General features: G+C 46.1%; 1 protein-coding gene across 1 annotated transcript in view; it reads left to right on the forward strand.

Annotated features, from left to right (window-relative positions):
* Stau2 (staufen double-stranded RNA binding protein 2) overlaps positions 1-4,655 on the forward strand; it is a 281,392-nt gene extending 276,737 nt beyond the window's left edge. Inside the window, exons 13-14 of the mRNA XM_059253987.1 lie at positions 2,333-2,421; positions 3,569-4,655. Coding sequence (XP_059109970.1) covers positions 2,333-2,421; positions 3,569-3,662 — 183 coding nt within the window. The 3' untranslated portion in view covers positions 3,663-4,655. The remainder of the gene's footprint in view (positions 1-2,332; positions 2,422-3,568) is intronic.
* Positions 4,656-23,182: the final 18,527 nt, after the last annotated feature.

The following is a 23,182-nucleotide window of genomic DNA, read 5'->3' on the forward strand; positions in this document are numbered from 1 at the left end:
AGGGCCAGCTTGAGGTATCTAAGACCTCCACCTCAAATAAACAAACCAACAAAAACCAAACACAACAACAGTAACAAAACGCACATATCATCGTAGGCCTAAAACAGTCCAAAATGTATAATACAGAAACTATTGAAATGATGCCCAGTTGTTTTACTAGAAGGAAGCGTGGTATAGGATTAATAGCAACTGAAACCATATATATAAACAAACAACACAAACTCAGCAGGTTAAATTTATGTATTTATACATACTTTTATATACAGATATATGTAACAATAATAGTCAAAAAAAGAGGCTATCAATTTGAAAGGTGGGAAACAGATAGAATTGGAGGTAGGGGACTTGGGAGGGGCTGGAGAGGGGAAAGTGCTGTAATTATACTTTAATTCAAAGTGTATTAATTTTTTAAAACAAAATAATGGGAATTGACCTTATAGGAAGGCTTATAAACATGTGGCTCCAGAAACACGTCTGTTGGAATAGAAAACTACCCATTTCGTTGCATATTGAAGTTGTGGCTTATAAAACAAAAAAGAAGGACTAAAAAGAAGGGAGGCAAATGCTTAAGTTCTACACTGAAACCTTCACAGACCTTTATAGCAATTTTATTCACAGTCTCCCCAGACTGGAAACAGTCAAGGTGAGTCTCAGAAGTGAAGGAGGAAAATAAACCGTGGCATGTGCATGCAATGGGATATCATCCAGCTATACAGAGAAACGAATGATGGGAAGACATAGAAGAGTCCAAAACAGGCTACAGAGTAAAGCATTTCAGCCTCGGAAAGCTACTGAGGCAGGAAAGGAAAAGGAGCTGTCAGGGATGGGGCGGGAGACAGGCACAATGGGCAAGACTGGGGATTCTTAGAGCAGTGTAACTCCTCAATGTAATACTGTAATGGTGAATGCACGTCAGTTATGCATTTGTCAAAATGCAAGGTGAACCAGGCATGGTGGTGCATCCTCACCTGTAATGCCAGCATTGTGAAGGATAGGCAAGAAAGTCATCCTTGGCTACTTACAGAGTTTGAGAACAGCCTGGTCTACATGAGCCCCTCTCTGTCTCAAAAAAAAAAAAAAAAAAAAGAAAAAAAGAAAAGAAAAGAAAAAAAAGAAATGAAATAAAAGAAAGAGGAAGGGTAGTATGGATTTTCCTGATAAGAACCTTTGCTGATACATTGATTTTGCTGATCACAGACACCCCTTGGGAATGCAAGATGTTGTAGGTGAGAGGGATGGGAAGGAGGAGCATGGGGACTGTGTAGGTCACCTGCTCAGTTCCCATAAACCTGTAACTCTAGTCCATTAATTTGAAATTAACCCATCCCCAAATCATTTCTGCATAAAGACATTTCAAAGAACTCATGTGCCTCGTCAGCTATTTGGGAAACCGCATAAGTGAGCTCCTTTTTCAAAGGCCCCTGAGAAAACCCAGATGCCCCAAGTGTGAAGCAGCAGGGCCCCGCCGAGGTTCCGACATCCTGGACTGCTGACACCTATCTCAGACTCAACAAAACCCTTCTAATGGGGCTTAGGAGGAGGAGTGGGGGAGGGGAAGAGGAGCCGAATTCTCACTCAGAGAATTAACAATTTGGAACATGCACAAGCGTGTCAACGAGTTATGTAGATCTTATCAGCATTGCATTTTTGGTGCCTCCCAGCTATCCAGCCAGGCTCCACCAGCCTGTCAGCACCAACAGCATCCCACGCCTGTGAGGACCTATCAACACCTCTGGAGGCTCTGCTGGGCCAGTCCTGTTTCCCCAGAGCCCACAGGAGCGGGGAGTTTGGCTTTCTTTCTCATCTCAGGGTACCCTATACTCTGAGAATGAATGCCTGCTCCCCACTCTGTGGCTTGGTTTGAGCTCCGTGTCCACTAACTTTGAAAAGAGAGCTGAAAGTAGAAAATCCAATGCCCTTGCATTTCACGGAAGAGAATGTAGATAGTTTCGGCCATGTGAGGAGAAATTAGGCAGTTTCAAAATGGTTGGAGCATTTTAAGTGTCTGCATTTGCAGATGGAACTTCACGATCTTGCAGAGTCATGAATAAGGGAGGGCATGCCACTGAGCTCTTTTCCCCCTCCCCTGACAATTGATCAGAGCACTTACAGCTCTGGGTACACGTGTACAAGTGTGCACATGGATGCACACACATGCGCATGGGTATACGTACATATGCGTCCAGTGCACTTGGGTCAAACTTTCAAATGTAATTCTGCTTAAGAAGGTAGAAAGCATGAAAATGGCAGCCTCTGTATGTTGGTGTGCTTTGAAAATCAGCTGTTCATTTTGTGAAAGTCAGTGAACGATTCTGTCTGTTTTCACTTTCAGGCAGCTTTAAGTGCCTTGAAACAGTTTTCTGAACAAGGACTGGAGTCGATCGATGGGGCAGTGAACGTTGAAAAAGGTTCTCTTGAAAAGTGAGTAACTCCTTGGTCAGTATTTTTACTCTTGTTTCTATACAAAAGATGAGACATGATAATTGTATGGTTAAAAAAAAAAATCCAGACAGTGATGTCTAAATCTTACAAAATTCTTCACACCTCGGTTAAATCCAGAAGAATGAAACCCATCTCTATAGTTATAACCCACTCTTCTAAAATGTCTGTGGACCTTCTAGCCTGTGAGTTGGCCATTGTCCCTGCATTTCAATGCCACGGAGGGGAACCCTGACAGTCGTGTTGACTGCACACAGCTGCCCAGCTGACACAGGTCTGCTCTCATTGTATTGTCAAGCATTCTCTCACCAACAGTTTCTGAGCCAGAAAAAAAAAAAAAAAATTGCACTCACATGTCTTCTAAGTGCAACTGAGAGAAAACAAAAGCAGTATTGAAAGCAGCCCCCACCCCTCTTTCTCTGCATTTGGTTTTTTATTTTGTTGTACGGAACATTAACACACCCCCTCGCAGAAACAGGGCTGCCAGGGACGACTCCAGCGAACATACACGTACAATCGTTATTCCTGAAAGCTAGCTTACAGCTTTTGATGAGAGTTGAACGTAAGGTGCTATGGAGGTGACTGAGTGTGGAGTTTCTCTCGAGGCCCAATTTATACTAGCAAAATGAAGAGTCCATTATATTCACGTAATAGAGCCCAAACACGTTCAGAGCCACAATAGTAGCTGGTGCGGTCTCAGAACTCACACAAAAGAGACCGTTGGAATAAAAACACAGAATTTGGGAGGTTAAAAAGTAGATACGCTAATGCTACAGTTACACGAACATACAAAAGAGCTCAAAATCAAAAAACAACAACAACAAAAAAAAAACAACCCAGCATTTGGTCATGTGTCTTAAAAGGTAAGAAGAGCGTGAGAAGGACACATTTGGTAAACAGACGTGGCATTTCAGGTTGTCTATAGATTGGCAACCATTTATAAGCTAATTTAATGAAAACCATTTCCACATGATCTCATCAGCAGACTATCTGGGCATAAATATTGTTGTTTCACTTTAAAATGTCACTTTTGTGGTGACCTTTGAATCCTGTGTGCCATCCGCTAATAAACATGTCTGAAGATGTGCAGCTCCAGACCTCAGCTCTTGTTAACGTATTAATCTTTCAGACAAGGCAAGCACCTACGGGAGAAAGCCGACAATAACCAGGCGAACCCGGGCTCCATCACTCAGGACTGCAAGAAATCAAAGTCGGCCATCTAGCAGCTCCCAGAACCCACGGCTGCCACCGCGTCCTTATAAAGCTGTCAGCACGCATGAGGGTGTCTGTGTTCAAGGAAATGAATGACTAATACCATTGTCTGAGTCTTATGTGAAGACAACACTATTCTAACACAAGAGATAATGTACATGGTACTGTTTATTCAACTGAGGGAAAATAAAACTCTGAGCATTTCCCTTGGAACCTGAGATCAGATCATAACTCATTTGCCCAGAGGCAGCAGAAATCTGATCCCACTACTGGAGCTTAAAAATAACAATTAATGAAAAGTGTTAGGAGCCAAGCTAACATTTTAAAATGATTCCTAGCGAAGTTGGGTTTGGTTCTGTCCTTACGATTGTTTTGTTGTGGCGATTGTGTCGTTATACTCTCGTTTGAAATAATGCTTGACAATTCAGAAATTAACCAATGATGTGCTGTGGAATGTGATGGTTGTCTTCATATAGTCGCAGTTTCTCTTTTTATGCAGATATTTGTAACCTTCATCTTGCAAACACACACACACACACACACACACGTATATGAATGACTTTAGGGTGCATTGCACAAAAATGTATGCAAATAACTGTGTTTTAAATCAGGTCAGAGAATTGATTTAAAATATAAAATGATACTAGGAACAGGTAGTTTCCATGTATTTCAGGACTTTTAAAAAGACAAAATGAAACACAACCGAGCAGTTGTGGGTTTTGCGCTACATGACGCCATTAGCCATCGAGGGGGCGTCTTGCCTCTGCACGTCCGCTCCGGAGTCGACTCCATTGTGGAGATTGTGCCCACCCCCATCCGTGTGTTGTCGTCTCTCGCTGTTTGCATCGAGTGTCTTTAGTGACTGCCTCTGGACTCGGGACAGTGAGTAGGATCAAAATAAATACTGTACATGGTGGGGAAGGGAAAAGCCTGTTGGAGAAGCGGCTAGCTAACCACGCTCTGGACCAGCATGTTGGAATCCATCGTGGGGCAAATGCAGTAAAGATTTGGTCAGCTTCTGTATGAGTTGTTGTTCTTTCTTTCCCTTCCTCCCGCCTTTTAAATGTCAGCGCTGTGAAACCTGTGGGGAAGGTCACCGCCCAGCCTCACTGTCCTGCCCAGTCATGGAATTAGAAGTGGTTGCATCTGTGAAACTGCAGGCGGCCTCCTGGGTGACTGGGGCCTGACTAGGGCCGGGTCCAGCCAGCCGCTGCCATCTCGTTGTTCAGGCTTTCTCCTTATTGATTTGCAAACATTGTGCAATGAGAAAACACTATATGGTCTAACTGCTTGGCCCACCCTGACAATAGCAATAGAATTATGTAAGATTTCACAAGCAAAACCACTACACATCATGATCTAGCTGACTCACACGCGACTGGAGGACAAACAAACAGCACTATAAGGAAATAACTCCAGGGCTGTTGTTAATGATTCCCATGTGGGGAAGTCTGCCCATACTGGGAGGGCTGGGTGCCCTTGGAGGAAATAGGCTTTGGTTACATAAGGCTGGGTCCCAGTGAAAAGAACAACATGTTGTAAAGTTGGGGTCTCAGAGGTGTTTGATTGGGCACAGTCCTGCTGCCTAATCAAGGACATGGGGGGCCCTAACTCGGTCTCTTGGAGGGAGGGAGGCCCTTGCTTTTGCTAGGACTTGGTCCCTGAGTCTTCGGCACCTGGATGAGGTGAGGGCCCCTGAAGGGATGCTTCTCTCAGCAAGGTAAACACCACTACCTTCTACGGAAACAGTCAGCTGGGCAGGTCTGTGGGAAGGTGGCAAGCTCAAGAGACACACAGCTCCTCAGTTCTCATGGCCCAGGTATCTGAAGCATTTGATGAGAGCTGTCTGACAAGGAGTCACCTCTGAGCTGAATCATTACCAAACCCACAGAGCGGCAGCGATGGGGGAGGCTGGGCATTTGCATAAATTTTGATTCCTCATCCAAAACCCCGCGTCCTCTACCTTCAAGAACTGTCCAGGAAGATGCTGGAGCATGTTCCTGGAACAGTGGCACTTCCGGCACATCTTTTGGTTTTTCTTTCTTCTTCCTTTTTTCTGTGGAATTACTAATGCAAATGATGGGTGGCCTGCGTCCCTGGTAAGGCCTGCCGCGGTGCCTAGCTCCACAGCGAAGGTTATATATCATTAGAGGGGAAACCATTAAGTAGATTTATTGAAAGAATGTTTCTTCAGCACAAGGAGATCTTTTTGATGAAAAATGGAACTCATTATTCTTTAAAGGACACAGATTGACTTATCTCCTTTATCAATTACAGTGTCTGCTTTCAGCTTGTCTCAATCAGCACAGAGCTTTGTAGTCACTTCCTAGGGCCGAGGCCAATGTGGTGCATGAAAAAGGTTTGTTTTCACATTTTAATTGGAAATATAATATTGCACTCTGGAACCCTGACTATCTTTCCACTACCACTTGCCAAAGATCAACGGTGAGACACCACCCATCAGGCCATGGCAGACATTCCTCCCCTTTCCCGGGGTAGCCCCTCTAAGAAACCATCTGGCATCCTTCTCCCCAGTACACATTCTCAGTTATGATTCCCCCCTCTTTGTCCCCCCAAAGTTTCAACCAATTTTGTGCACCATAGAGTGGAAGTAGACGGCTGAAATTTTTAATCTTGGGACTACAGAATGGCTCATTCAGTAAAATGTCGGCTGCACAAGTGTGAAGACCTGAGTTCTGATCCCCAGCATCCACAGAAAAGTTGGGTAGTGTGGCATGCTTCTGTAACACCCCCCCTTACACACACACACACACACACACTCAGGACAGTCTAGCTAAATTGCTGAGCTCTCAGGTTCAGTGAGAGACTTTGTCTCAAAAAAAAAAAGTAGAGAGCAATTGAAGATGACATAGTAACTCTGGCCTCCATGTGCAAATGCTCACATGAACATATATGCACATCATACAAACACACAGAGAGAGAGAGAGAGAGAGAGAGAGAGAGAGAGAGAGAGAGAGAGAGAGACTTAATATACTATTCAGAGGTTCTCAGGATGGCTTGGTGACTTTGGAAATGTGTCCAAACCCACATACATACTGGTGTTTAAATCCTGCTGGATGTGAGTGAGGACATTAACTGCTCAGAGCTTGTTCTATATCTTTCCTTTTCCAGGTTGGCCCTGAGCTCATGATCTTCCTCCTTGAGCCTCGTGCATGCTGGGAATACAGGCTTGTGCCACCACACCTAGATTTCTAGAAGTGCATCTTGTCTCACCTTAATGGCTTCCATTTCCCCATGCACGTTTACTGGAGTGAAAGCTTTTAACCTTATCAACATTCAAAGGCCAGTGTCTTCGCCTGGAACAGTACTTAATCCAATAAGTTCCCAATATGGAAAGTTGGATACTTAATACAGTAAGCTCAATAAATGTTGACTAGATGAATATGACAGAAAACTCTGCCTCAATAGGCTTCCTCCCTGATTGTGTGAGTGATGACCTGGACAGAGAAGTCCGGCCTCCTTGGCTAGGGCCTCTTGCCCAAGAGAATGAATGTCTAGTTGTCCTAACTTGTAGCCTTGTTGAAGTCATTTAACAGCTCCAACTTTCAGCTTTGCAACTAAAAGCCAGGGATAAGAATATGCAGGTGAGCCTGGCGGTGGTGGCACACCCCTTTAATCCCAGCACTTGGGAGGGAGAGGCAGGTGAATCTCTGAGTTCGAGGCCAGCCTAGTCTGCAGAGAGAGTTCCAGGACAGCCAGGGTTACACAGAGAAACCCTGTCTTGAAAAACAAACAAAACATGCAGGAGAATGTAGAGTTGTTAAGAATGTTCCATGGGGCCTGGGTAACCCCGGAGGTAGATAATCCAGGAGGTAAAAGCACTTGCCACCAAGTTTGGTGACCTGAGTTTCATCCTCAGAACCGACACAGTAAAAGTAAAAGGAGCGCATTGACTCCTGAAAGTTGTCCTCTGACCTCTCCTCATGAACTGTGACGGATGTGTACACATGCACACACCACAAGTTAATATGTTAGAAAAAGTAAATAAGCCGGGCAGCGGTGGTGCACACCTTTAATCCCAGCACTCGGGAGGCAGAGGCAGGAGGATGTGTGAGTTTAAGTCCAGCCTGGTCTACAGAGGTGAGCTCCAGGACAGTCCAGCCAGGATTACACAACACAGAGAAACACTGTCTCAGAAAAGAGAAAGGAAGAAAGAAAGAAAAAAAGAAAGAAAGAAAGAAAGAAAGAAAGAAAGAAAGAAAGAGTAAACAAACAAACATAGATGTGCACATGTAAAAAGTAAACACACTATTTCCACCCATTAATGGGTATTAGAGGAAGAACAATAGTTTATTCACAGGCTCAAGGGACCTGGCTTCAGACACTGAGTGGACGTCCTGGACCACATTGTCACACGTGTAAAATCATGACCCCTGAGAAAACTGATCTTCCACAGTCACTCACATTTTGTCTCTGATTGTGAAATTTTTATCAAACACTTGAAAGGAAAAATCCATCTCATGTCAGTTAGGATTCTTCCCGTTGGACTTAGAAAAGGTGAGTAAAGCTAGCAACGCGAGATTTGGTACAAAGCCAGGAGGAAGTCTCACAGAACCTAAGGGCAGAAGTCCAGATGCCAACTGGAGCCAGGAAGTGGAAGGCTAGCTGGAAACTAGGAAGCTCTCCGTCTCTCTCAATTCCCCCTTCTCTCTCCCTAAAGCAGCTCCAGCTTCCTACTTACACACACTGGAAAACACGGCCAGCAACAGAATCCCAGTGTACAGACACCTGAAGAAACACCGACTTTCTCTTCTGACTTCATTCCAGAGGCTTGGGAAGCGCTACCCCGGCTGGCCCAACTTGGACCAGAAGCCTAACCTTGGTTTATACTGTACAACCATGACTGCACCCCCTCGGTGGAGTAGTCATCTGAGAAGACAGAGAACCACAACCCAACACACAGCTGCCTGGGCTCTCTCCCATGTTTCCCAGGGAGGTGAGGCGCGTTATAATCACGCACTAGTCCTTATGCTCAAGGTAGTCGACAGTGAAACTAAAATACCCGAACAGCGTTCCCCCAGATGTCACGGGCAGCTTTCAAGTTTGTAAAGGTTGTAGTGTTTTTGCTTGGTTATGCTTAATCCTGTCAGCCTTTAGTTTCAAGGCTCCTGTGAACCGCAGAAGTATCCGGAATGAGTCATCAAACTACCTAGAGCAATGAAGAAAACATTTCCAGTGATCTTAAATTAGCGTATTTTAAATAAGCCTCCTTTCCTTCAGCTAGAACAATAATGAGGGAGTGGGGCGAGGCAGCAGCTTGGTCATCCATCCTGGTCTCTACCCCCCCAACCCCGAAAATGCAAGGCAACTCCCCTGCCTTGTTTTCCTGAATGGTTTGGACCAAAAGAGGAGGTTGAGTCGGCAGCTGAGGTGGGGAGACACAGGCAATCTCTGTTCTAGTTTCTCACAAACTGTGCTCAGAGGTCTTCAAAGAAGGGAAGAGACTTGGTTGCTTGGGTGAGTAGGAGACAGACCACAGAAAGCACCAGAAATCTGGACTGCAAACTAAAGGGCCTGCCTTGGAGAAGAATGAGGAAATGGGATGTTCTGGAGGAGGCTAAGAGAACAGGCAAGTCTGTCTCCTCATCCGCTTCAGGAATGGACAATAAAAAAGTCTTCTCCTCTTGAGCCTCCCCCAAACCTCCTACACGGAGTCATTTTCCACAGTGATCCTTAGCCACTGGTCCTACTTCTTTCTCTGAGTGCAGAGCAAGGAATAAGATCTGCCTTCATCAACTCAATGTGATTTCTAAGCACCCAACTTGTCTCTGAATTTCTGAGAGTAGGAAACTCAGAGGTCAGTCACCGCTAGAGTTGACCCAATCTAATACACAACATCTCTTCATGATCAGTCCCGCTACAGACTGAGGGCCAGAACCTGGAAGTCTGGCGAATATAACTTGTCCTCTATTGTATTTCCAGTTTTCACTAAGTCCTGTTTATCCACCAACAAATATGGACGGAGACTCCATCCTTGAATTAATCCCAGTGGTAACCCAAATTAAGTCTAAAGTCCCAAATGTTTCCAATCAGGAAGATAAAATAGAATCAAGATAAAGGCTAGAAACAGACACACTTTAGGAAGAAAAGAACACAGTTCAGTTTCCGCTCCTGCAGGGTTTATGGAAGCAGTGGGAAGACTGAGGCCGATGACCACAAATTCATTACTGAAAAGGCTCTACGCCTGCTTTTCATAAGGTAGTGCTTGGCTTCGCCAACTGTAACCAAGATGCTGTAGGAATCCATTTTGCATGTTTTCCCTCTGGATGTAAATCCTTGTGAACACTGAGATTTCCTCAGCCTCCCTCCACTACCACCACATCTACCCCTCACCTGTCCAACTGTTGACATACGTCTTCTTCATCAACCCCCAAAGAAGCAGTTCTGGGTGTTGATAAGAGTTCTGGAGGTCAATGCCTAACACCCACATCGGGCAGCTCAGCTGCCTGTAACTTCAACTCTTCTGGCCTCTGCAGGCACCTGTACTCACATGCACAAACGTACACACTCACATACACGTAATGAAGAAATAAAATAAAAAAGTTAAGTTGGGAGTCTGGAGTCAGATTACCTGTATTCAGCTCCTGGTCTTCCTGCTCAGTCTCCAGATGTGTGAAATAAGCTTAACTTCTCCAGGCCTCACTCTCCTTGGCTATAAAACCAGAGTAGCAGTGTGGTTATATAGATTAAATAAATTAATTCTGTGAGTCAATACATTTAAAGTGTTTTGAGCTATATGTGGCTCAGAGTAAGCGCTCATAAACATGACTTATGATTGACCAAAAGACATCAATGAATTAATCAATAAGTATTGATCAACTACAGCGTGCCAGAAATTATAAGTAGGTGCTCAGAAGAGAGAGCAGGGATGACTAGCCCCAGCACTGTTTTGTATCACAGAATTTTGGTCTCGTAAACATAACCATGAAACACTTACATAAATAGATACCACAACAAGTTGAATGTTCTCGAAGACCCAGGGCAGGGAGCGTTTTCAGAACACTGCCTTGGGCCTCTCCCTCTTTAAGGAGCAACTGCTGATGCTTCCTCCACCTAGTCAAATGCCTGTGGCTCCCAGGGCCTCTCAGGTTGGTGTGAGAACAGCCCATAGGTGAGATAACTTTTCTCACAAAGGGATCCCACATTCCCCACACACCTGCCTTACCTTCTTCTCTAGACCCCTGGAGGAGGTGAGGGAAGATGGTTAAAAACTGACAGAAACCTAGGAAGGCACGCACTGTCCCTGGAGTCTGGGAAGATGCCTCTGATACGTTGGATCTGAGCTGCCCATGGCGCTGTTGGTATACCTTCTTAGAAGGCTGATGTGACAGGCCTTAATGCTGCATGTCCACATACGGTACGACCGGCCACCCAAGCTCCTGATTTAGAGAGTGGGGCAAGTGACAATGGGTTTAGTTCTGGACTTACAGAGACAGAGGCTGCAGTATTGCTACCCAGGAGAGAGAGTACTGTAAGCAATGGGTGCCTAGATGATGGTCAGTGATTCCTGACTAACTAAACCTCCTCTAAATCAGTGGTTCTCCGCCTGTGGGTCGTGACATATATGGGTGCTCATATATGAGATATTTACATTATGATTCATAACAGTAGAAAAATTACAGTTATGAAGTAGCAAGGAAATAATTTTATGATAGGGGTCACCACAACATGAGGAACTGTATTAAAGGAAGGTTGATGACCACTGCGCTAGATGATTTCAGACTCAAGAAGAACGAAAGGCTAAGGGCAAAGCCTTGGGAAGCAGCAGCATTTAAGTGGTGGGCTGGAGAGAGGTGCTTGTGAAGGGACCTGAGAAGGAACTGCAGTAGGAGGTGGAGGACGCCAGCAGAGGGGGGATGTTCAAAAGCAGAATGAGTGGCTGGAGCAGGTAGGAAGACAGCCCATCAGCACTACCATCAGGGGCCGTGGACCATGTTTTTTATTGTTCGTTCTTCTTAGTTAGCATACACATTGGTTAAATTGTGACATTCCATACACATATATTATTGTCTATTGCTCATAGTCACCATCCCCACCAACCATCTACATCACCATTCTTCCTTTTGCGGGTCCCCTTCCTCTCCCTTCTGCCTTAATGTGGTCTTGTTGTTGTTGTTTTTGCAACAGGGTCGTACTGTGTAGGCCTGGCTAGCTTGAAACACATAATCCTTCTGCCCCTACCTTGCAGGCCACTTTTTTTTTTTTTGTTTGTTTGTTTGTTTGTTTTTCGAGACAGGGTTTCTCTGTGTAGCTTTGCGCCTTTCCTGAAACTCGCTTTGTAGACCAGGCTGGCCTCGAACTCACAGAGATCTGCCCAGCTCTGCCTCCCGAGTTCTGGGACTAAAGACGTGCCCCACCACCACCCGGCTGCAGGCCACTTTTGACATTCCTGTTTAGGAAAGTGGAAAGGGAGATTCAAGGAAGGGAGTTTGATTCTCCTTTTGAAGAACTAGACAGCTCCTCCATCACAGCCCTAATTCCATTGTCTTCTAAACACTGGATATCCTGGTGAAGCAGATATAAAGACTATTACTGTGTATCGGTCTCTTCCGAATTGGACCTTTCTCTCTTCGAAGTATCAGGGTGGCTCAGAAGACTAAGGAAACCCACAAAACTATGGGAGAGACGGCTCAGCTGGTGCGGTGCCTGCTACCCAAACATTGAGTATCTGCTAATTCTCGGGACACAAGTAAAAAGCTGGGAATGGTGGCACATGTCTGTAATGCCAGCCTTGGGAGGGGTGGGCAACAGGAAGATCACAGAAGTTCGCTGATCAGGTTCAATGGGTAGCCCTATATCAAAGAGAAATAAAAATCAAAGAGTGATGAAGAAAAAGACATTTGACGTCAACCTTGACGTCCCACAAACACACAGGTATGCATACACAACACATGCAAACACACAGCTGTGTGGTTTAGGAAACTCGCGGTAGTTATAAAACCCACCAGACTCCTTTTTGAGGTTATTTATGCAGTAAACAATTGCTGGGGGTAGGAGTACTCTTTGCTGGAGCTGCCTGCAGCTTGGGCAGGAATCAGCAAGGATGGAGCCTCCATCCATGCAGATTGACGTTTGGTTGCTGCAGATGCTTGAGAGTCACCCAGGATCCCTAACCCATGATCCCTAACCCATGATCCCTAACCCATGATCCCTAACTCATGACCCCTAACCCATGATCCCTAACCCATGACCCCTAACCCATGACCCCTAACCCAGGATCCCTAACCTAGGATCCCTAACCCATGATCCCTAACCTAGGATCCCTAACCCATGATCCCTAACCTAGGATCCCTAACCCAGGATCTCTAACCCAGGATCCCTAACCTAGGATCCTGTAGAGTAACACCAATAATCTAACTGACTTACCAAACTGGAGTTGGATAGAACTGATCCTTTGGTGTGTCATCAAAGGTGAATAAATGTTTCTGGGGTGAATAAATGTTCGCCTTGCCTTAGAAAAGTTATATGACTACTACAGTGTCCATGCATAGCAGTTCACTGAACACACAGACTGTAAATAGGTGTCGCCTTTCTAGAGCACGGGTGTGACAACATGCATCTAATTGTTTAGTAAAGCAATTGCTGCTCTCTGTAACTCCACCCCTTGCCACCAAGCGGTGGGGCGCTGTCAGTGATGTGGAAAGAACTCATGGGCACAGGAACTTGACAACCAGCAACTCTCAGAGCATCTTCCCCAAGGCCCTCTGGAGGTGGCAACTGCTACTGAGCATTGGGACGCCCCACCTGGAGGTGCTCTGAGGTGGTGATCCTTCTCACCTTGACACTAAGCTATGTTTTGCTTCAGGTGGGCTCCTGGTTGGAGCCCTGTCTGTTTCAGTTGTCTTCTGAGGATAGTCTCTGCTACAAGAGAAGAGTCATGAGCAGAGGGTAGAAATTCCACTGGAGCTACGCTTGCGTAGGAATGTCTGAAGAGCTATAGAGGCCGTGGGGTTGGGTTTTGTGTGGGATGTGCTGTCTAATATGGAGTTCCACATTGTGTTAAGGATTGTTGAAGAGGTTCACTCTCTCCGTTAAGAAGTGGGTTTATTTCTCCTCCCTTTAAATCTGGGTTTGTAATTGCTCAATCAATAGAATCCAGTGGGAGTCACATGCCAGTTCCGGGTCTTCTGGGCCTAGCCTCCTGCTTCTCTACGGGGCCGTTCCCTGTTCCGAGTCTCTCAGTACTCAGCCACCATTCTGTGAGGAACCCGAGCTATACATGTAGGCACTTGCTCAACAGCCTCAGCTGTAGTTCAGACTCAGTCAGCATCACCAGCTGGTGGTGTGAGTGGGCCATCCTGGGTGTTCCAGCCCCAGAGCTCCTCTGGTAATCACAGACCCAGCAGGTATCACAAGGAGCTGGACCACCACCCTGCTGAACCCAGTCGACCCCCAGACTGTGAGGAATATTACAACCATGATGTTCTTGCCACAGCAACTCTGGGTGGCTTGTTACATAGGAGTGGGTAACCAGAACTATTTTCATTCATGTTTTCCACACGGCTTTCACCTAACTGCTGGAGTAATCGACACACACAAACCTTAAGCTACACACTAGCTCCTCCTCAGTGGCAAGAACTTCTTCCCATGACCCCTTTCAGTTCCATTTTGCAGTTCTGTTTGCCTTGGCCTCCTCACAGGTGCATGCAGTGAAGGCCTCAGGTGTGAGGCAGAGGCAGCAGGGAACTGGGGAAATTCCCCGGGGTGAGGCGGACACCCTTGCCAAGCGAGCTGTGAGAACCTCTTGGACTAGACCATTTTCACACAAACAGTTGAACGCGGAAGCCATTCCTTCCCCGGTCTCCATAAAAGAAGGCCAAAAGCCAGGGCAGCATGGCTCTTCCTTATAGCGAGGACCAGTTTCAGTGACAGGGTGTGAGGCTTGACCATAGCAACTGTGTTTCTACGGCTGTGTGTGCATGTATGTGTGCTCCTGCGCTCGTGTGTGTGTGTGTGTGTGTGTGTGTGTGTGTGTGTGCAATGTGTATGCTCGTTCCTCTGTGTGTGTGTGTGTGCGCGTGTGTGTGTGTGTGTGTGAATTCAGGAACACGGTTTGGACTGTGTCGTGGTCAGGAGACCACCTTGGTTGTCAGTCTTTGTCTCCATCTTCTTTAAGACAGGACCTCATTATCTTTTCCCACTGGGGACACCAGGCCAGCTGTGCCCCAGGCTTCTGGGGATTCTCCTATTTCTGCCTTTTATCTTCCTGGAGAAGCACTGAGGTTACAGGTGCTAGCATTACTCGGCCTTTTTTTTTTTTTAAGATCTATTTTTTTTAGGAGCTCACCGAGTTTTTAATTAATTAATTAATTAATTAATTATGTATATAGAAGAGGGCACCAGATCTCATTACAGATGGTTGTGAGCCACCATGTGGTTGCTGGGAATTGAACTCAGGACCTCTGGAAGGGCAAGCAGTGCTCTTAACCTCTGAGCCATCTCTCCAGCCCTTAAGATCTATTTTATTTTTATTTATGTGTGTCTGTGTGTGGGTCATGTGTGTGTGAGTGCAGGTGCCCGTGAGGCCAGAAGAGGGCATCAGATCTTCTGGAACTGGAGTTCCAGGCAGTTGTGAGCTGGACTCAGGTCCTCTGAAAGTGGGGCCAGTGCTCTTAACTGCAAGTTCATCTCCCCATCCCTCACTTAGCTTCCGCGTGGCTTCTGGAGATTAGAACTCAGTTTCATGTTCTCGTGGTCAGCACGTGGTTGTAGCGGTAAGTCTCTGAAGCCTCTCTGTCACTGTGAGCCCTGCTCAGCCTGTAACCTGCTCCACACATCCTCAAAATCTCGGAGGTTTGCTTCTCTGGGGAAGGGTCATCAATTGTCTTATATTCCAGACCTCCTTCACAGATCAGGGAGGGATTAGGAAAGCCTGAGCATCTTCCTCCTCGTCTGGTGGGATCTCCCTCCACCCCCCACCCCGAAAAAAGCTGGTTTACTAGGAGAGTGTGGTCCTAGGACGGGAGCTTTGAACTGCAAAGAGTGCTTCAGAAAACTGTGGCTAACCTACTCTGCCCAAATTCTACTTTCTTTCTGTGCTGCAATAATAGTTAGTAAACATGCTTAGACTCTTCAATAGAGTAAATTAACTTACGACAGGACTAATTTGGGTAATGCTCATATACCATTGTCATAACTCTTTGCATTTCAGACATAAAGGAGTTTTCTAGCAGAATGCTTGCATTGTTTTCATATTGTCTGGAACATAAATGATAGCAGGAAGACCCCATTACTAGGAAAAATAAAATTAAACAAGGTGATCTGCGGTGAGTTATTGTGTTATGGAATTCATTCCACATCCAGGCTTGGATGACCTCATAAATTGTTCTTTGGGTTGGCAATGTCATCCTAGCCTGCTAGATTGAATTATTTCCTTGTAACTCAGGCCCCCTGTCTAGTCTGTAATGAAGAACACCTTGTGTGTCTTGGCTGGCATGGGTAGTAGAGTCAGATACCTGCAACTCTCAGAGTTGTGGGCACTGAGCTCAGCCATATGTCCCAAAGGGACAATCGGTGATATTGTTCCTGGGCACTGTCACAGTATCAGGTAAGGGAGGCAGATGGGAGAGTGCCCAGAACGCCGCCTCTGGCACAGGGGTGTTCAGAATATGAGGTTGGATTCAGGTTTTAGACTGTTACATGAAGTGGAGGACAATGGGATCCCCCCCAATTCCAGGAAGCTCAGAAAGACGATGCCCCAAGACCTGACCACACAGAGCCCACCTGTGACAGCCCCTGGGAATTCTCTCAGGGGAGCAGCCTCACATGCTTGGAGGGTGAAACCAGCTTCCTTGGAGGAAGGAACCTCGGACCCTTCTGATCCTGAGGTGACAACCAGGCTGACAGAGACTAGCCCCCCGAGAAAGGAAAGCAGTGTGACCCTGCGGGGTACAACAAATCACTCTCAAAGCCATGTCCTCTTTCTTCTAAGTGGGAGAGAGGACACGTTTCCCTACTTGACACAGAGCCAAATCCTCCAAAGGCTTGCAGTGACCTGACCTCCGACCTCCAGGTCAGAGCCAGGGTTGCCGACTGTATATCATGCTCTCTCTGAAATCCTCAAACAAAACAGCTGTGGAAGATCTATTGTCTCATTAAAGAGCATGGAAACAGATCCAGAAATGATATTTGCTGCTAAAACTGATGGCTTTAACCCATCCTTCCAACTGGCTGTATCCACAAGAACTACAGGAAACCTGTCCCTAAGAGCCCCACTAGAAGAGGTTTGGCTGTTGTTTTTTTCCCCAGCACCCCACTTGGCCACTCTTGCTGACTGGCAAGCTAGCTCAGAATTTGGGCTAGTGCCTTTCAACACATACTTCTGTTGTGAGTGACTGTCCTCTGAGCCAAGCAACTGCCATCTTGTGGCATTCAACTTCCATCCCTTGTAAAAAGTCATCCCAACTGGGTTTGTTGACAGTTTACACGCCCCCCCCCCCATGGAAGGGAGGAGAAGGGCACCCAAGTGTCCAGCCACTCCTTAGCTATAGCATGCAACTCTGCTTTAACTGCCTATGGCCTGGGAAAGTGAGGACTCCTTCTACATGGCTATAGGGAAGCCCCTGTCCCTACTAGGTAAAGGCTTTCGAGGTGCAACCTGTTGTGTTGGAGGATCGCCCACACCCCTGTAAGTGACCCCCTCACCTAAGCTTTGTAAGGAAGCCCAATAAACTCAGTGGTTCCTCAGAATGAACTTGGACTGCACTGAGCCTCTATTTGTCACTGGGACATTAGGAGAAGAGGTGGGTGTTGATTATGTCTCCTTTGGGCCGGAATTTTAGCAACTACCTCTAAAATTTCTTCTTTTGACTAGAACTCTAGAAAAGCAAGTTTTATTTAGAGAGAAATACTCACCAGGCAATGGCTGTGGGTAGGGTGACCAACTATCTGTTTGCCTAGGACTGAAGGATTCTGGGACATATGACTTTTAGCACTCAAACTGGAAATGCCAAGCATAATGGGACAGTAGTAGATGGAACATTAAGGTTCCCATAATTCCACACAGGCTACACAGCAAAGACAGACTGCCCAGCCAGCCTATCTCACTACCCAGCGTGACTAAATTTGAGACCTAGGCCATGAACCTATCAGAGATCTTCCTGTAAGCTATATCTGCTAAAAAAAAAAAAAAAAAAAAAAAAACGACCACGTGCAAAGGCCCAGAAGAGTGTGCATTATCCACACTGAGAGCCTCCATTTCTTTTTAGAGTGTGTTCTGTGTTATATGACCTGGAAAAATCACATCAAAGGGCTAATTCAGGAACTTGGCAATCCAAATGTGTTGCAAGAATGGCTGACAGATTTTCTCTTCCCTGAGGCCATCTGAGTATCTTTACAGGATTCTGACTCAGAGACTAGAATCCGTTAGTGAAGAGAGTTCCTTTGTGAAGTCTGGAAAAGATACATATTAGAAAGAGCAGAGACATCTGCCTTTGCCCAGTGATGGTTTGTCTTACCAAGGGAAAAAAAAATACAAAAAGCATGAAGGAAAGCGTGGCCCTTCCATGCCAGCCGGAGGGAGTAGGTTGTTGCCTAGACTAAGTTACTGAAAGTGAATTTGATCACCAGGTTGTTACAAGTTGTTATAATTTAACCACCTTGACCAAAATACTGTTTTTCTAACTTTCAGACATGTAAGAGCATAGTGGAAGACAGAAAGATGGTAATTCATAACGCTGAGAGGATCACAATGTAATCATAATAGCCATTTATCCCTAAGTCCCTAAGACATCCCCCACGCCACACAGTTCTGTGACGCAGCCACTTAACTGGGGAACTAGGCCATAAAGATGAAATGTCCCCAGAGCAGTGTGAAAACGACAGTTTCTGTTTCCTGCAGCTAGAAATTTAAAGGCACTCTGAAATTCCGTAGCCATAGCTGGGTGTTTTTTGTTTTTTTTTTTTTTTTTTTTTTTTTTTTTTTAGTATTGTGTTGGGACCAAAATTACTGTGCCCCAGAAAAGGAAAGAGGAGACTCTGTGAAAATGGAGTTCCTGGGCCTGATCCAGAGTTGAGCCCTGCGCACCCAGCAGTCCAACTGTATTTTGGTCTTCACTGGGCTCTTCTGGCCAGGGCAGTCTCTAGTCTAGGCCTGCCCTATGTCCATGGGTTCCCATTTCCATCTAAACCTGATGTACGCTTCCATTCTCCCACCCATATTTCCGAGTGCGGTTCAAGGCTTGCTTCCAGCAAGAAGTCTTCCCCAATGTTCAGATCACCCCAGCTTGGAACACGGGGTTCTCCAGTGCTAGCGTTAGGAGATGACAGCCTCATGCCCAGGTGTTCTCATTTTTATGGTCACTACCTCATTGAACTGCAAACTCCTGGAGGCAAATATTTGTCTTCCATTTCCTGGATAAACCCAGGCAGGCCTGACCAGTAGTGGGAACTCAATTGTGACTGCTAACATCTTTTTCGAGACAGAATCTCACTCTGTAGCCCAGGCTGGCTTTGAACTCATGATGCTCCTGCCTTTGGCTCCCAAGTGATGGTGTTACAGGCAATGGGCCACCACACTGATATCACTTGATACAATAATCACAGTTCAATGGCACAGACATCTACTTCCCCAGTGATCTTGCAGTTTCATACCTAAATATTCACCCAGAAGAAAAATAAAATAACTCTACAAGAAAGTTCAGTTTATTCACAATTTCCCTCCTTCCCCACATCTACCAAAAATAAGAGAAAACAACCCCCTGGAAACAGTCCATGAGCCCACAGGTAGAACAGAAATAGTCAACAAAATATCACTTGGCAATACATTCAATAAGCCCACCAAAATGTTCATTACTGTCATGCATCTCAAATAAACTTCATTGTGTGAAGGCTCTCTCAGAACAGCAGATCTGCCCAGTTTTATCTGGATGAGGTTTTGAAACAGGTAAAACTCAGAATTGTGCTTGCTTTTTTGGGTGAGGTGGAAACAGTGACTGGGAAGGGGTTTTAGAAACCGCTTGCAGATGATGGCAATGTTCTACCATTTGACACGAATTTGCTTTCCCACAAGTATGCATTCCCCAAAGCTCTACAGCTGTTTACTTAAGATTTGTGCATTTCATTGAAGACAAATTTTATCTTAAAAGGAAAAAACAGTAATAGGTCTCAAATGTTTATAATGTGCCTGTAAAAGAGAACTGAGTTTTACAATGTACTTTGAAATGCATTAGAAAAAAGTTCATTCAGGGGGATGAGCAGGTAAATATGTAGCGAAAGTTCACAGACAATAAAGCAAACAAACAAATGAAAACACCACTGGGCTAACCTGAAGGACTACTTTGGGCAGGAAGGGGAGATTGAGGCTGAACCGGAGAGGGCAGTACCTTTGGTGTCCTTGGGAGGGGTCAGGTTTCCAGGAAGCCAGGGAAGTGGCTGGTGTAGAAGGGGCTGTAGAACCTGCTGCCGGTGGGATGGAGAGAAGCCAGATTGATGCCGGGTGCCAAGGGTGCTGGGTAGGAGGAGGGCCTGGCTGGCGGGCTGGGTGGGAGGGGGCAGCACAACTTAGGTCTTTGATCTCCAGCCACTGCCCAAAGGGCTGCCCTATTCTTGGCACTACCAGGTACAAAGGAATGTTCACTGGATGACAGGCTAGCTGAGTTCCCTCCATCCTGGGGCCGGCCTTGAAGTCCAGCATCAAATTCAGGTTCAAAGAATTATCTTTTCTGAGGAAACATTGATAATCCAAACCACATCTAACCCGGTCCTCCTTTGATAGGGTAAGTGGGCTGGTAGATCAGAGGACAACTTTAGATTCCGTCCATCTGGATCTCGGCAGAGGCTGCAAACGGGCAGCCCTCGGGCTGCATCCAGCACACAGATGTGTTATGTGTTTTGTTTGGCCTCTCAAAAGGGCTGTTTTTAAAGTTTAGTTCAGTTGCCAGGATTTTAAATCACATAAAATCTGGATGGTCTGCATTTTTTGAAGAACACAGGCCTATGACAGGGCCGTTGGCAGCTGTCCACTAGGGGTCTGGTCCTCTCACTCTGGTCCAGTTCTAGGGACACAACAGAGGACAGAACGACTTGGTCTTTTTTTTTTTTTTTTTTTTTCCTGCGGGAAGTTGGGTTCTGGAGTGGAAGTCAGAGAGAAAGGAAAGTCTTGATTGTCAACTTGATGGGATTTAGAATTACCGGAGACACGCTTCTGGATGTGTCTGTAATGGTGTTTCCAGAGCGGTTTAAAGGGACTTGGCTGGAGAGTTCATGGGTTGGGGTTCAAGACTGAAGGTAGAGCAGCAGCATTCAACTCTCCCTGCTCCCGTCTGAAGATGGGTGAGTGACTGGCCACCCACAGCTAGGGCTGTTCTCACTGCTACACTTCCCCTTGTGAAGGACTGTATCCTGAAGCCACAGGTCACCCCTCCTGCATCAGCTGCTTCTGTCGAGTGTTGGGTCACAGTTACGAGAAAAGTGTAGTAAATAATACGGACTGCAGAAAGGGGACAGTGGGGAGGGATGGAAGAGAGAAGGGAGAGAAAAAGAGAAAGGCAGAGGAAGAAGAGGAGAGAGCCAAACATGGAAAACTGATGTTTGTCATGAGAGACGAGGAGACAGTGTGACCAGGGGTGTAAGACTTGCCATAGACAAGATGGCGGGATGACGGTTTTAGGTAAAGTCCATTTGGTTGAGCGGTTGAGCAGACCAGGTAGAGAACGCTGATGTGGGGGGAAGGCCTTGAGTGGGAACAGCTCAGGTCCTTTCAGAAGCTGAGAGAAGCCTCTGTCAAGGGCAGACACAGCAGTGCATGTAGAACAAGATCATGGTGGAGGAGGGGCCAGGTACAGGTCAGGTGAAGTGTGGATCTGATTTGGGGGGCAGCAGGGAGGCACTGAGGGTTGGGGCAATGAAGACACATGGTCAACTCCACAGTTCCGTAGAACTGTGCTTGTTGGTGCTAACAGTCTCATTGTAAAGTGCCGGTGAAGGAGGGGGAGGGGCAGAGAAATAGAGGCAAAGGCAATTTGGAGCAGTAGTTCTCAAACTTCCTAATGCTGCAATCTTTTAATACAGTTGTGGTGACCCCCCAATCCTAAAATTATTTTCATTGCTACTTTATAACTGTTATTATGCTACTGTGATGAATTGTAATATAAATATCTGTGTGTTCTGATGGTCTTAGGTGACCTCTGTGAAAGCGTTGTTCAAGCCACCAAAGGGATCATGACCCACAGGTTGAGAACCACTGATTTAGAGGAAGTCAAGTCTTAGCTGGATACAAGATAAGAAAACCTGAAAATCTCAAAACTGGCTGCATTGGGTGTTGTGTTAATCATTTTCCTCACTGCTGAGACAGAACACCCAATAAAAGCAACTTAGAAAAGGAGGTCTCAGCTGGGCAGTGGTGGTGCATGCCTTTAATCCCAGCACTCGGGAGGCAGAGGCAGGCAGATCGCTGAGTTTAAGGATAGCCTGGTCTACACAGTGAGTTCCAGGACAAATCCTGTCTTGAAAAACACAGAGAGAGAGACAGGGAGAGACGGAAAGAGAGAGAGGAGAAGGAAGGTTTTATTTCAGCTCACAGTTTAACGGTGCTGTCTGTCATGGTGGGGAAGGGGCTACAGCAAGAACAGCTCTGTCTGTGGCAACAGGAGCTTGAGGCCACTGGTCACATCACATCCTCAGTCAGGATGCAGAGAAAGACCATGCTGGTCTCAGCTTTCTCTTCTTTTTCCCTTTTTACTCAGTCTGCAATCCCAGCCAATGGAGCGGACAATTCACAGTTAGCACGCAGGGTGGGTCTCGCTCCTCAGGTGACCAGTTAACACTTCCTGGAAGCAAGCGTGGACATACCCACAGGTTTGCCTCCTACTTGAGTCCAAACGCAGGCAAGTTGACAATGAAAATTAACCATTACAGATGTAAATGTGTAGAAGGAGGAAGACAAAGATTGTTCAGAATTATACTCTGCTCTCAGCCTCTTCTAAAACTCAACATGCTTTCATGTGAATGACCCTGTCTCTTTGGTCACAAGGTAAAACCAAAAACCATTTAGTACAAAGGGAAAATGCTGCAAACCCCACAGATTTTGTACTCTCTTCCGTAACAGATCAGTATCCTATCTAAGTTTTCAACAGTGTAAATGGCGTAGCATTGACCAAGAAAACCACGCAGAGACCCCTCCCCATGCCCCTGCTTTGTGCTGGAGTCGCTCTGGAAGCCTTGATCCTCTGATTTCATTGCTCTGCGCTGTGACCTGGGTGTCTAGAGTTTGAAAGCTCCCTGGAGGCTCTTGGGTGCAGCCTTGGTGGAGAACCACTTCTTAGAGCAGAAATTCTCAAAGCTGGGAGAGTCGCAATGGCAGTGGCATAAAGCATGGACTATGGCAAATGTCGTTTTCACTCAGCCCCTATGAAACAGTCATTTCTGGGAGGGGCGCTCAGCTTTCTCCTTCCTTCTGGGGGTTCTGGGTGGTTCGATTGCTGACTGAAACTTGAGGGCTGCTGTTCCAGACTCTGCTTTTCGGTGTGAGGAGTTCAAACTGACAGATGTTCACCAGACCCTTACCAGATGA

The sequence above is a fragment of the Peromyscus eremicus genome, chromosome 2 (assembly GCF_949786415.1).
Source record: "Peromyscus eremicus chromosome 2, PerEre_H2_v1, whole genome shotgun sequence".
Classification (NCBI taxonomy): domain Eukaryota; kingdom Metazoa; phylum Chordata; class Mammalia; order Rodentia; family Cricetidae; genus Peromyscus; species Peromyscus eremicus.